Here is a 13246-nt window from a genome sequence, read left to right as displayed (position 1 = left end):
CCTCCAGAATACTCGATCCGACCAACCCTATACCCAAGACACAGTATGACCAATACTCACGACTCACCTCTTATCTCCCGACCTTGGCATGGTCGAGAGGACGCCCGACTCCACCGCACCTTCGCTTGAACCCGCCATGCCCACACAAGGTCGAACCTCGACCTTTACGTTTACGAGAGAATAATTACCCCGGATATTAGCGACTCCCCTTACAGCTGCGATGGATCACATCTCGGGCTCACTTGCCATTACCCAGGATGACATCCTGCCCGAGAACAGTCCAGCCCTGGATCTGTACCAGTTGGATTGAACGCATTGGTGCACTCCCCGCACAGCGGACACAGCGGACTCCGGGGTAACATCCCAGTGAGACACCATGGCCGAAACTCAAAGCGCAACCAATTCCCATTGGTAACCGCTGATTGGACTCCTGCACGCGATAAGCATCCAGCCTCCCCGACTCGTCGCGGGGGTCCAACGTTGCAGTGGATTGAAACTGGGGTGTTGGGGCGGAAAATCGACAGAGTGCCGAGGATATCATCCACTACGGGGAAAGGAAAGGGGGCGAGAACATACGAGCACGGAGTCCGCATGGAAAGGGGAACGGGAAAATACACCCATGAAGCCTGCATCAGCCATGGCCAGCCATGGCCAGCCGCATCAGCCAACACCAACGCCAACAACAACCGAAAACCTCGGGCGCAGCCGCAGGCGAAGGATTGGATAGCAAAGATAGGAATGCGGATGAGCCCATCGCCCGCTGCACGCCGCGGCACGTCCGCTCCTCGCGCGTGGTGTGGTGGCGGCATGTCCTAATTAGCAAAGTCCACGCAGTCACCAAATCCAAATCCCGCGAATCTATCCGTATCTCACACTAGGGTTAGGGTGTTTTGTTTCTTTGTTTGCCGGGGAGGCCGGATGGACTCCGAGTGCAGACTCTGCGAACCAGCGATCGGGTTGTGGCGGACTCCCCGTGGCGCATTCCGGCATTCCGACTGTTTTCGGACTCAACTCAATTCATTTCACTGCAGACAGTGCGATGATAATTGATACCGAGTACTGCTGAGTACAGAGCAAAAGTTCTTGCTAGGATGATTACTATGTGCTGACGCCTTCGTTGGCTGGAAATGCATCCCATCCCATGCTACTGCAGATAAGGCTGGCTAATATCCTGGGTCAGCTGGGACACTGGGACACTGGGACTCCTCCGCCGGCATTTCCTGGCCGTTGATTGCCTAACACCTTGGGGCCCACCATATCTCCCTCGCGTGCTTGACACTTTTTTCCCATCGCTTGCGTCCGTGCCGCGGGGTTACATTCTGTGGGTCAATATCGAATGAAACAAAACGATTCGCCATTCACCAGGGACTGCCGATCCCATCCACGGTTGGCAGGCCGCGAACAACGGACCATTGGTTTATCTTTGGCCACCGGAGAAGGCCTAGGAGGAGACCCAAGCTAGATAATTTCTTTCCCATATCAAAGTGGGACGGTCTTTGTGGGTAGAGCTAACTTTTTTTTCGGTTCACGCGCCGATAAGCATCCCCACTGCCTCGGGGCGAATTTTTGTACACAAAGTACATATAGACCGGAGGCAACCCCCCAGAGCTTTGACTCGTCTGTTCTGCTCATCACTTCCATTCTTCGCCATGACCGACCACGAGGTAGCGGCTGTGTACGTATCCATACAGCCTCATGGATCTAGTCGATCTCACTCGAACTCGAGCTAACCTACCTTGCACAGTCCCCCCTCCTACGCGCCCAATGAGGAGATCGTCGTCTCCGACGACAAGACCGCTTTCGACGATGTCAAGGACGTGAGCCCTACCGCCGATGGCCAGGAGCCCAATGATCAGGAAAAGGCCAGCCTCCGTCACGTCGCCGAGAACCTGCCTCTCTCCGCATGGCTGGTCGCCGTTGTCGAGCTGTGCGAGCGTTTCACCTACTATGGAATGTCCGGTCTCTTCCAGAACTACGTCCAGCGTCCGCTCGACGGTAGCCAGGGCCGCGGTGCTCTCGGTATGGCTCACCAGGGTGCTACCGGTTTGACCACTTTCTTCCAATTCTGGTGCTACGTGACTCCCATCATTGGTGCCATTGTCGCCGATCAGTACCTCGGCAAGTACAAGACTATCGTCTATTTCTGTATCGTCTACCTTGTCGGTCTGCTCATCCTGGTCTGCACCTCCATCCCCGCTGCTCTGGAGCACGGTGCCGGTCTGGGTGGTTTCATTGTTGCTATTCTGATCATCGGTCTCGGTACCGGTGGTATCAAGTCCAACGTCGCCCCTCTGATTGCCGACCAGTACAAGCGCAAGAAGATGGCCATGTCCACCACCAAGAAGGGCGAGCGCGTTATCATTGACCCCGCCCTGACCATCCAGCGCATCTACATGATCTTCTACGGATGTATCAACGTCGGCTCGCTCTCCCTGCTGGCTACCCCCTACATGGAGTTGTACATCGGCTTCTGGTCCGGCTACCTTCTCTGCCTGTGCATGTTCGCCATGGGAACTCTCGTCCTCTGCCTCGGACGCAAGTACTACGTCGTCCGCCCACCTCAGGGCTCCATCATCACCGACGCCTTCAAGGCCCTCGGCATGATGATTATGAACCGCAACATGGATGCGCCCAAGCCTAGCTGGCAACTCGAGCACAACGGCAACTCGTCCGTCGTCCCCTGGGATGACCACTTCATCGACGAGCTGAAGCGTGCCCTCGTCGCCTGCCGTGTCTTCGCCTTCTACCCCATCTACTGGGTCGTCTACGGCCAGTTCTCCAGCAACTTCGTCTCCCAAGCCGGTCAAATGGCCGGCCACGGCGTCCCCAACGACCTGATGCAGAACTTCGACCCCATCTCCATCATCGTCTTCATCCCCCTGCTGGAAACCTGCGTCTACCCCCTGATGCGCCGTCTCCGCATCCCCTTCCGCCCCATCACCCGTATCTCCCTCGGTTTCGTCGTCGCCTCCCTGGCCATGATGTACGCCGCGATCGTGCAGCACCTAATCTACGCCGACAGCACAATCACCGACGGCGTCGCCGCCCAATCAAACGTCCACATCGCCATCCAAACCCCAGCCTACGTCTTCATCGGTGTGTCTGAGATTTTCGCCTCCGTCTCCGGTCTCGAGTACGCCTACACCAAGGCCCCACCCAGCATGAAGTCATTCGTGCAGTCAATGTACCTCCTCACCAACGCCTTCGGCTCAGCCCTGGCCGAGGCCCTGACCCCCGCCGCATTCGACCCGGCTATTCTCTGGATGTTTGTCGGTCTGGCTTGCGCTTCCTTCGCGGCTGGTATTATCTTCTGGCTCGTTTTCCACCACCTCAATGCCCAGGAAGATGACATGAATGCCCTTGATGCGGATGATTGGATGCCTGAGGCTCCTCGTGATGAGGAGCGTCGTGCTTCGACTAAGCAGTGATTGGCATCGTGATTTTGTTCCTTTCCGTTCGTGCTGCCTCAGATGGGAGGATAAAGAGTAGATCTCTTTGTTTCGCATTTGCATTGTATAGCTTATTTTGTTTTTTATGGTTCGCTCTTTGCTGGGCGTCTTGTTGAGCCGCTGCTGGGCAGATATGAGTATGAGATATGATTAATCTCTAGTAAATAAATATAATTATTATTAAACTGGACTTCAATTGTAAAGTAAATACCCTCGTAGACTGAGTATACTAGTTCAAGTTGCCTGACGGACACCTTACATTGTAGTTCGGATTAATCGTTTTTCCGGAAGTGTTTCTGCCTAAGGTCTTTTTCTAGCATCCCGATGCAACTTTTCGATAGTTATTTTGAGTGGTCAATTTGACTAGGCATCTCTTATTCCATCCATTATATTGACATTCTTTCGTGAGGGTGTCTATGATGCAAGTTTGTGGTATTACTATCCACCTGGGCATCACGAGAAGCAGCAAGCTTCAAGAAATTCCTTTGTAGCACTGGAAATGATATAAACCTTGGAACCTTGGAACCTTGGAAACAACTTGAACTTCAATTTGGAGAACTAGTAGTAGTAGATACCTAGGTATCTACTAGAGACCCAATGTTTTCGTGGAGCCATCGCCACTGGCAGTGTGGATAGTTGCCTGCAGTTGGCCGTTCAATGGTTGATGCTTGGCTTGCTTATGTGAGATATATTTAGAACACTGCCAGTGACAGGTGCCTTGAGGAGACAGTACTAGTAGTACTAGTAGTAACCTGGAATATTGGTTGGAGCCTTGAGTATAATACTAACACTATCTAGATATTCATCGGTAGCCTAGTTAATTACTCTAGTGACTGGCAGTAACCTCGAAAGTACTATCTACCACAGTTTCCCAGTGTCTGGTCCCTGCAGCTTTGGAATTGGCGGCTCTGATTGGCCACTGCCGTCGGAGATTAGACATGCGACCGATTAGACTTACAACTATGATTCTATATGGCATATAGTAAAGTTGACTAGTATATTCGATGAGTATATTTAATTCTATATTCTAGCTTTTAATGTACTTGTACTCTTATTAACATAATAGTATCCTATGGTGCTAGTGTAGTAGTAGCAGCAGCAGCAGCAGCATGCTGACTGCAGGTCTCGATGCGGAAGGTGCGATGCAACATTACTGCTATCGCGTGCAGGCAGTAGATACACTCGAATGTATACTAGTAGTATACTAGATGTATACGATATAGCAGTATATAGTATAGTATATCTACACTATATAGCATCTACTCTATACTACTATACTTCTAGTATCGCTACTCCTACAGCCACCGCCGATCGAACTAGAATAGAACATCAGCCACACTTGGGGTCCACTGAAAACTCATCGCCCCTGAGACTGTCTTTCTCAAGTTGCCATTATCATCCCTTCATTTGATTTATTTCATTTTCCTTCATTTCATTTTCAAGTTAATTTGTTTAATTCCGTCCTTCCTTAATTTCTTACTATTCTATTCCAGTTTCAGGTTACTACTACTAGTGCAGACCCTGCTAAGCGCCAACCACTCTAGCAGTACCAAAGGACAGCACCCACTGACACCCGCCAACCTCCACTTTCAACTTCCCGTCTCACCTCCCGAGCTCCCTTCCCTCCTTCATCTCCCCTCCTTTCCATCCCCATTCCCACGTCCACGCCCACCGCCATTATGAGCGTGAGTTTTCCCCTGATTCCAGCTCCCTTGTTCTCTCTAACGTTGCCAGTATCAGAGTCTCGGTGATAACCAAGGTGGCTACGGCCAGTATGACCCCTATGGCGCGCAACAGAACCCCTACGCCCAGCAGCAACAAAGCTACGGATACGGCGGTGCCGCCGAGCAGGGCAATGGCGGATATGGTGAGTCCTCACCTCGATTACTTCTTCAAAATGATCAATCCGATCAGATCCCCCTCTCCCCTCCCTAATCGCGTCGCGACCGACTCCACCAGCCCAGCGCTAACTCCCACCCCCTCTAGAAATGTCCAACATGCAGCAACAATCAGGCGGTGGGCCCTCAGCCATCCTGAACAAGTGCAAGGAAATGAGCGATGGCATTAACCAGCTCCGCACCAAGCGCGAAACCTCCCTCATCCCCGCCCAGAACGTCCTCCTCGACAGCGCAACCAGCAAGGAAGACCAAGTCGCGCGCCAAAACGTCGACTACATCGAAGACGAGATCAACACCGCCCTGCGCTACCTGCGCGACCAGTTCAAGCGCATCAAGGAGACCCCCGGCTCCGGTGACCAGCGCGTCAGCGGCCAGGTCGAGAACGTCAACCGTAACCTCCGCCGTGAGATCGAGCAGTACCAGCGCACCCAGTCCGATTTCCGCAAGCGCTTGGAAGAGCAGATTCGCCGACGCTACGAGATTGCCAACCCGGAAGCCACCCCGGAGGAATTGGAGCAGGGTGTGCAGAATGTGATGGCTGGACAAGAACAGGCCTTCATGGTAGGCCTTCCCCTCTCCTCATCACGTCTACAAGACCGGAAGTGTCATCTATGCAGTCTACAGATGTACTAACACTATTTAGACCCCCGGAACCCGATCCCGCCAGGCCAACGATGCTCGCCAAGCGACTATGGAGCGATCCGCCGCGATCCGCAAGATCGAGCAGGACATGATCGCTCTCGGTCAGCTGTACCAGGAGGTTGCGGAGCTGGTGCACCAGCAGGAGCCGGCCGTTGCGCAGATTGAGCAGGGCGCCGAGGAGACACACCGCAATGTGGCGCAGGCCAACACCAAGTTGGACAGCGCTATTACCAGCGCCCGCAATGCCCGCCGGTGGAAGTGGTATGCGTTGATCATTGTTAGTAAGTAGTCCACAACCCCACGGCCCACCCATAGCCAGTGCCACCACTTGTGACATCTCCCTCTTCCACCCAAGTCCATCACTAACAATACCTTCTAGTCATCATCATCGCCATCATCGTCGGTGTCGCAGTCGGTGTCACCGAAGCCAACAAGAGCAAATAGTGGCCGTACGACCTCGACACGTTGTTTTCTTCCCGTCTGTTTTACCTATCGCTTTTATTTTCCTTTCCTTTCCTTTCTGCTCCATCTTCGCTTTCTTACACCTGTACTCCCGACCTATCGCTGTCACCGTCCCGTCCCTGTTCTTCCCCCTTCGTTTCTATACCACCCCCTCTCGCATGTCATTTGTAAAAGCAATGCCGATCGGCTCTCCTTGTTTGACCTGGTCTTGTCCGTGTACAGCGCGCCGACTGCACGCGACTGATGATTGCTCCCCGGCCTCACTAATCTGGTCCGATCTGGTCCGACCTGAATGGCTTTGGGATGTATATACTAGACTGTTCGTTTCTCGGTGCCCGTTTTGGCGCTAATCTATGTAATACCGATATGATATTTTGCACAGCGTAGCAAAGCAAAACACAGGAAGCCAGTGTAGAAGAGACTGGTATCTAAGATGTACCTGTACCAAAGATAGAAATAGATTGGGTATATCGCCACAACCGCCGTGACTTTAGCCTCACTCACAACCGAACCGAACCAATCAACCAGCACCAACACCTTCCATATCCTATCTCATTGTCCACCCTTCTCCCGCTGAACTTCTCTCTCCTCCTCAGCCGGCGTCTTCGTCCGCAACTGCAACGCATGAATACCGCCCTCCCGGGCCATTTCCTCTTTCAACAGGGCATACACCATTCGATGGCGGGCTGGTTGCATTTTCTTCTCGAAGGAGGAGGATGTTATCGTTACGCTGGGTGGGTTAGTAAGGACAGTAAATAGAGTAACCCTACCCTACAGATATGTGGGTGGTGTAGTGTAGTGTGGAGTGGTGGGTGGGGATGGGCCCATACTGGAAATGCGTCTCTTTAGAAGTCGAGCCTTCCATTGCGGCGTGGTGGGCGTGTTTATGCGAGTCGTTACGGATTATTAGTGTTTTTGGGGTGAATTCGTGGGCGATCTAGTTATTTACATTGTTAGAATATGCATAGGTGTAGGGGTAGGGTAGGGGTAGGTGTAGCTGAGGTGAGGTGAGGTATACCTTGTCGCGCATGAGGTCTTCCATTGGAGTCATGGACATGGTGGAGATGGGTCGGCGCAGGGGGAAGCGCGTGAGGAGGGGACGGAGCATTGAAGATTGGATGAGGTGAGTGTGAGTGGATGTGGATGTGATCCTGAATGTTACTGTTGGAGTGGAGTGGCGTGGTTGAGGTGTGGTTGGGTTGAGTTGAGGAGAAAGAAAAGGGAAAATTGCGGAGGAAAAGGTTCCCGCGGAACGTCATTCCCTTCACTTCACCACAACACAATACACCACTGAGAGTACTTCTCTCACTCTCACTCACACTATTTCCTGAACTGACCTAACCTATGACCCCAATCGATCCAATTTAATTATCTCGACTATATCAATGAGGTTCACAACCCTTTCGCGCATATCTGCGCGCCCATCTCCGCATCCTCCGCATCTCCATCTCCGACCACGACATCTCCAACTGCAGACAAAGCTATTCCCCCGCCACTCCTCCTCCTCGCACAAGCTTCCCAACATCCCCATTTTCCAAGCAATCAAGGATCATGACCCCAACAGTCTAGCTGTAATCCACAGCCTCAGCCGTCGCACTTTCACCTACGGAAATCTGATCGGCGATGTCCTCCGCGCCCGCGAAGATCTGCGCCGCAAAGCCGGGCCCAATCTGGCCGGCGAGCGCATCGGCTTTTTGGCTGAGAATAGCTATGCTTATGTTGGTATGTTTATTCTCGCAGTACCTTACTGGTCTGCACGCACTGCACGCACTGCACTGCACTGCCATGCCCTACTCTATGCCCTCACTCTACTAACACTCGCAGTGACAATGCTATCAATCTTCGCCAGCAATGCAATCGCCCTCCCACTATCCCCCGCATTCCCAACCAGTGAACTGCAATATATAATGGACAATTCCTCCGCAAAAGTCCTCCTCGCCACGGAAAAATATGCCGAGAAAGCAGACCAAGTGGTTGTCTTGGGATTAGCGCGCGAGCCAGTCTTTGATATTCGCTCCAAGTTGACTACCGGCGCTGATCCGACTGAATCAGCCAAGCTGGAATTGGAGCCGGAGTCTGAGTCCGATAAATTGGACCCGACTATTTCTGGGATGATGCTGTATACTTCTGGGACTACGAATCGGCCGGTATGACAAGCCTGCTAGTAGATTGGATTGGATGGGATGAGATCGGATCGGATCTATTCCCATCCCATCCCATCCCATCCAATTCAATTCACCTCGAGACCCTCGCTAACAATCCCCAGAAAGGCGTCCTAATCCCCGAATCCGCCCTCGCCGCCCAAGCACGATCACTCCTCCAAGCCTGGGAATACACACCACAGGACCGCCTCCTCCACCTCCTCCCACTCCACCACATCCACGGCGTCGTAAACGCAATAATAACACCCGTCTTCGCCGGCTCATCCATCGAATTAATGTACCCCTTCAACACAGACGCCGTCTGGAAACGACTAGCAGAGCCATTCCTGCAACCCAGTAGCAGCGGCGGCAGCAACACTCCCACCGCATCAAAAATCACCTTCCTAACCGCCGTGCCAACAGTCTACAACCGCCTAATGACCTCCTACCCAACTCAACCAGCCACCATCCAAAAAGCAGGCCAAGAAGCCATTTCCCCACAAACCTCCGCCTCAACATCTCCGGCTCCGCAGCCCTCCCCACACCAACGAAAAGTAAATGGACCGAACTAAGCAAGGGAAACGTCCTCCTCGAACGTTTCGGAATGACAGAAGTCGGGATGGCGCTTAGTTGCGGCCTTAGCAAGAATGATCGTGTCGATGGGAGTGTGGGGTGGGCTTTACCGGGTGTGGAGGCGAGGCTTGTTGATACGGAGACTAATGAGGTTATTCCGGATGGGGTGGAGGTTGATGATTGTGGCAGACCTGTTGAGGGGGAGATTCAGTTACGGGGCGAGACGGTTTTTCATTCTTATTGGGGAAATGAGAGTGCTACGAGGGAGAGTTTTGTTGAGGACGGGCCGGGGTCAGGGCAAGGTAAGCCCTGGTTTAAGACTGGGGATGTTGCTAGTCGGAGACTTGTTGATGGTGCGGGCAAGGGGGAGAGTGGTGAATGGGCAAAGGGTCCGATGTATTTCATTTCCGGACGGAAGAGCGTGGATATAATTAAATGTGGCGGGGAGAAGATTAGTGCTCTTGAGGTGGAGAGGGAGTTACTTTCTCTGTGAGTATACACCACCCTACACCACCCTACACAACGCTACACCACACCACACACCGGCACATTGAAACTGATACTAACCAATCAACCCGATCAGACCCCAAATCACCGAAGCAGCCGTCGTCGGCCTTGCGCACGAACAATGGGGTCAGAAGATCGCCGCCGTGGTGGTGTTACACCCAGACGCAGCGAGTAGTGGGCGAAATGGAAAGTCCTGGGGCCCCATGGATATGCGGAGGGCGTTGAAGGATCGGTTGGCTGGATATAAAATTCCACAGGAGATGAAGGTTTTGGAGAGTATTCCCCGCAATGCGATGGGGAAGGTGAATAAGAAGGCTTTGATTAAGGAGGTTTTTGGGTGAGGTGGGGAGGGAAGGTAGCATGCTTGTCTGACTAGTATTGGTGTATTTGTATCGTTTAGAGGTGCCAGTGGCTGGTTGGGCTGGTTTGTTTGATATAATAATTAGTACTAGTATAGTAGTGCTATGTTTGATTAATTGATACCACTCCTACTCCTACTTCTTCTATAACTATACAATCTATGAATAGCCTCGATATCAACTCCTCGACGGGAATGGTCACATGACAATAAGTAGGAGGTTCTATTTGCTCTTAAAGTTGCTGATCCCACTGTGTTTTTGTTGCTGGGTGAGCTTCGATCGGAACTGATATTGAAGGGTCATATCCCAACAGGCAACCCTACGGTTTGACAGTCATTTAGTAAAAAAACAATTGAAGTGATCACTCGGAGTTGAATAAAACTTAATTATTTTAATAATAGCTACATACCGACTCCTGTACATCCCGACTGCAATGGATTAGACAGGATACGGAATTTGTAAGATGAAGATTTGAAGCTTCAACATCATGTAGTGGGATATTGAAAACCACATTCAAGGCTTCATCACTTCTCACTCTCTTCTTCAGTTGTATAGCAGTAATACCTTCTTTTCCCCTGCAAAGATTCTTCTCCACCCAGATCCAAACTGTACATGTACTCAGTATTGTCTATTTTCCCGCCCCAGTGGAGCCAACCCAACCAGGCAGCTTGTCTAGAGCCCTGACGTCGTCTGGGTTATGAGCTAGCTTCAGTGGAAATTGCCCTGGTTGTGATGAGCCTATGCGCATCATCGCAAAAGAGTCGAGCTGGTTCGTCCATCGCGGCTTCCATGCGACGTAAATCGACAGCCCCAATATACAAGAGATATAGGTGCCAAGCAAGAGTGATATCAGTACTTTTCCAGCATGGGAGATATATGGAATTTGTTGGTCAACGCCCATGTCCCAATTCAGTGACCCACTTGAGAGATATGAATCCCATAGCTTGGTTTGTTGCATCCATTCATCGACAGCTACGAAAGCTGCCGCGGTGAAGGCATTCTCTATTTGCCACTGTGAAGGTGAACTGAGACCCAGCCAAGCATATCCAAAGCTTTGATCTTCGCCAGCAAAAAGCCAGATGTATTCAGCTCCGAGTTTCGGTGGATCATAATGCAGGAAGGCATGGGTTCGGACACACGGGTCTAAATCCCGTGACACGATACTCTTCTCATCTTCTCCACGAAGCAGTTTGATCATGGGGAGAACATCAACACATCCACCCCCAGTATCCATATCTCCTGACGACTCTTCTGACGGGGATAGCTGGTATGTTGCTGCAACCGTGTGACTCAAATCGAGGTAGGATCTCTCAGTGAAAAGGACCAGAACGATACTTAGAAGAGGGCCTCGCATGCAGTAGCTTGAAAAACTGCCTTGTGTTTTTTTTTCTTCTAAATACTACTCTCTTCCTTTCCGAAACTTGCTTGCCAAGACTGCGTTGACCCAAGTTAATTAGACTTAAAACGACCCCTGGCGAGGACCCTTGAATGGTATGGTAAGGAACAAGACGATGAAAATACTCGTACGTGTGCAACACGGGCCCCTTGACTTTTTGTTCTTCCTGCTCTTCAATACCCTAGTTTCTTGGCATCTGTACACAGCCTCATACCCCAGCTCAGTTTGAAATTTTATCCCTCACAAGGTTGAGCCTTACATTTGTGGATCTGAACAGCATTGCTGTCGCAGGAACGCAACTTCCTGTGATACCCCTTCGACCGAGCTATCTTATCAATGAAACCCTGTATATTTCTATGGAGGGCATGAAAGCGAAGTGCTAATTACAAGAATGTTCATTAGAGCCGACTAACCTTGGAATATAAGGCAAGCCGGCTTCTGGATATTAATTAACAATACAAAATCACGACCTCATGCCCATCCTAAATTACCAAACGAGACCTGAACCGCAGTGTGTTGCGGATTTCGAGCTCTCTTGCCCACATATCTCTGGTCAAACACAGGACCTTGATTAATACAGCGGCGAATACCGCTTATCGTCGAATCCAAACCCACAATATTTACACCCATGTAGACTGAATGAGCATCACCTATTATTAAGCCCAACATCATCTCCCAGACGCCGATGACAACTCAGCCGGTGGCACAACCTGATATCCTGTGGATAGCTCCTGTGGCGGCGGCTTAGTCTCCTGACTGAAGCCGTCGCTCAGCGCAAACACCGAGCTTGGCCCAGAAACTTCTGTCAGTCCAGTCACCTCTTGCGAGGATTGTCGACGTCGCCGCCGCAATAGGAGAAATCCCAATGCAGACAACAGCGCCACGCCACCTATTCCCACGCCGATGCCGATGCCTGCTTTCCCGCCCGTCGAGAGCCCATCTGTACTAGATGATGCAGCTTTCGAGGTTGTTGTTGGAACAGTCGTCGATGTGGGTGAGGGTGTTGTTCCCGACGTGGATGAGGACGTAGTCGACTGGGGATGAATGAGGATTCCCGGCGAATAAAAATGATCGATATCGGTGGAATAACTCTCTCCGTCAGCTATGAAAGTAAAATCGTACTCCGAAGTCTGTGACAGAGGCTCGTCCTCAACATAGACCTTCCAATCATAATATCCGGACTTCGAGATATTAACCGTGGCTATTCCGCAAAATTGTTAGCTCATCGTTCAGAAGGATATGGCTGGGGTATAACGTACATGCAAGAATCCTGGAATACGAGTAGTCACTCGAGTTCCAAGAAGTCAGGTAGAGGTTGGCGATCGTCTTGCTGTCCATGTAATAATCCGTGTAGGCAGAGTCCCAACCTGTCCACCGAATCGTCACTGGATCTCCAATTGTATAGATATCTTTGAAGTTTTCATCATGTCCATTGGGATTTAGCCAGTTTTGTGAGGCATTTTCTTCATCGCTTTGAGCCGGCTGTGATATCGAGATCAAGAGCAGCCAAACCCACGCCAGTTTGGCCATGGAGTTGAGTACAATTGGCAGCTTCCAAATGTTCTTTCGCCCCGGGGAACGATTATGTTTTCAATTCCAAGATGATAGAGGGAATTGCGGGATCAACTTGAACTTTTGAGGAGGCTCACCCGGGAGTAAGAACAGGAAATATGTACACTGTCTGGTCAGTGGATTGGAGCCCTCTTGGCAAGCATGAGTGCCAGATATTGTAATCTTACAGTATCAATCATCTGAGTGCCCATACGGCCATAATTGTGGGTCGACCCCCAAACAGCTGGCAAGATAGTTCATCTCTCCA

General features: G+C 51.2%; 8 protein-coding genes across 8 annotated transcripts; 4 read left to right on the top strand and 4 right to left on the bottom strand.

Annotated features, from left to right (window-relative positions):
• Positions 1–238: 238 nt before the first annotated feature.
• On the bottom strand, positions 239–639 carry N7509_008049 (uncharacterized protein; the record flags this gene model as incomplete). Its single annotated transcript, XM_056632686.1, has 2 exons — positions 239–496; positions 577–639. The coding sequence occupies 2 exons, from the start codon at positions 637–639 to the stop codon at positions 239–241; spliced, it is 321 nt and encodes a 106-aa protein (XP_056488237.1).
• Positions 640–647: 8 nt separating this feature from the next.
• N7509_008048 (uncharacterized protein) lies at positions 648–878 on the top strand (the record flags this gene model as incomplete). Its single annotated transcript, XM_056632685.1, has 1 exon — positions 648–878. One exon carries the CDS (start codon positions 648–650, stop codon positions 876–878), a length of 231 nt encoding a protein of 76 aa, XP_056488236.1.
• Positions 879–1649: 771 nt separating this feature from the next.
• On the top strand, positions 1650–3428 carry N7509_008047 (peptide MFS transporter; the record flags this gene model as incomplete). Its single annotated transcript, XM_056632684.1, has 2 exons — positions 1650–1675; positions 1745–3428. 2 exons carry the CDS (start codon positions 1650–1652, stop codon positions 3426–3428), a joined length of 1710 nt encoding a protein of 569 aa, XP_056488235.1.
• A 1700-nt stretch (positions 3429–5128) lies between these two features.
• Positions 5129–6433, top strand: N7509_008046 (syntaxin; the record flags this gene model as incomplete). Its single annotated transcript, XM_056632683.1, has 5 exons — positions 5129–5134; positions 5184–5316; positions 5436–5908; positions 5991–6270; positions 6369–6433. The coding sequence occupies 5 exons, from the start codon at positions 5129–5131 to the stop codon at positions 6431–6433; spliced, it is 957 nt and encodes a 318-aa protein (XP_056488234.1).
• Positions 6434–7003: 570 nt separating this feature from the next.
• On the bottom strand, positions 7004–7508 carry N7509_008045 (BolA family protein; the record flags this gene model as incomplete). The annotated part of the gene is made up of 3 exons (XM_056632682.1): positions 7004–7181; positions 7222–7388; positions 7470–7508. 3 exons carry the CDS (start codon positions 7506–7508, stop codon positions 7004–7006), a joined length of 384 nt encoding a protein of 127 aa, XP_056488233.1.
• Positions 7509–7836: 328 nt separating this feature from the next.
• N7509_008044 (uncharacterized protein) lies at positions 7837–10013 on the top strand (the record flags this gene model as incomplete). The annotated part of the gene is made up of 4 exons (XM_056632681.1): positions 7837–8598; positions 8718–9146; positions 9170–9654; positions 9749–10013. The coding sequence occupies 4 exons, from the start codon at positions 7837–7839 to the stop codon at positions 10011–10013; spliced, it is 1941 nt and encodes a 646-aa protein (XP_056488232.1).
• A 646-nt stretch (positions 10014–10659) lies between these two features.
• On the bottom strand, positions 10660–11385 carry N7509_008043 (uncharacterized protein; the record flags this gene model as incomplete). Its single annotated transcript, XM_056632680.1, has 1 exon — positions 10660–11385. One exon carries the CDS (start codon positions 11383–11385, stop codon positions 10660–10662), a length of 726 nt encoding a protein of 241 aa, XP_056488231.1.
• A 710-nt stretch (positions 11386–12095) lies between these two features.
• On the bottom strand, positions 12096–12957 carry N7509_008042 (uncharacterized protein; the record flags this gene model as incomplete). Its single annotated transcript, XM_056632679.1, has 2 exons — positions 12096–12628; positions 12687–12957. The coding sequence occupies 2 exons, from the start codon at positions 12955–12957 to the stop codon at positions 12096–12098; spliced, it is 804 nt and encodes a 267-aa protein (XP_056488230.1).
• Between the last annotated feature and the right edge of the window lie 289 nt (positions 12958–13246).

Source organism: Penicillium cosmopolitanum (genome assembly GCF_028827165.1).
Source record: "Penicillium cosmopolitanum strain IBT 29677 chromosome Unknown utg000008l:1.0-4398992.0:1.0-4402845.0, whole genome shotgun sequence".
Lineage (NCBI taxonomy): Eukaryota > Fungi > Ascomycota > Eurotiomycetes > Eurotiales > Aspergillaceae > Penicillium > Penicillium cosmopolitanum.
Note: the sequence above shows the minus strand (reverse complement) of the source record. Positions and strands in the feature narration are given on the sequence as shown.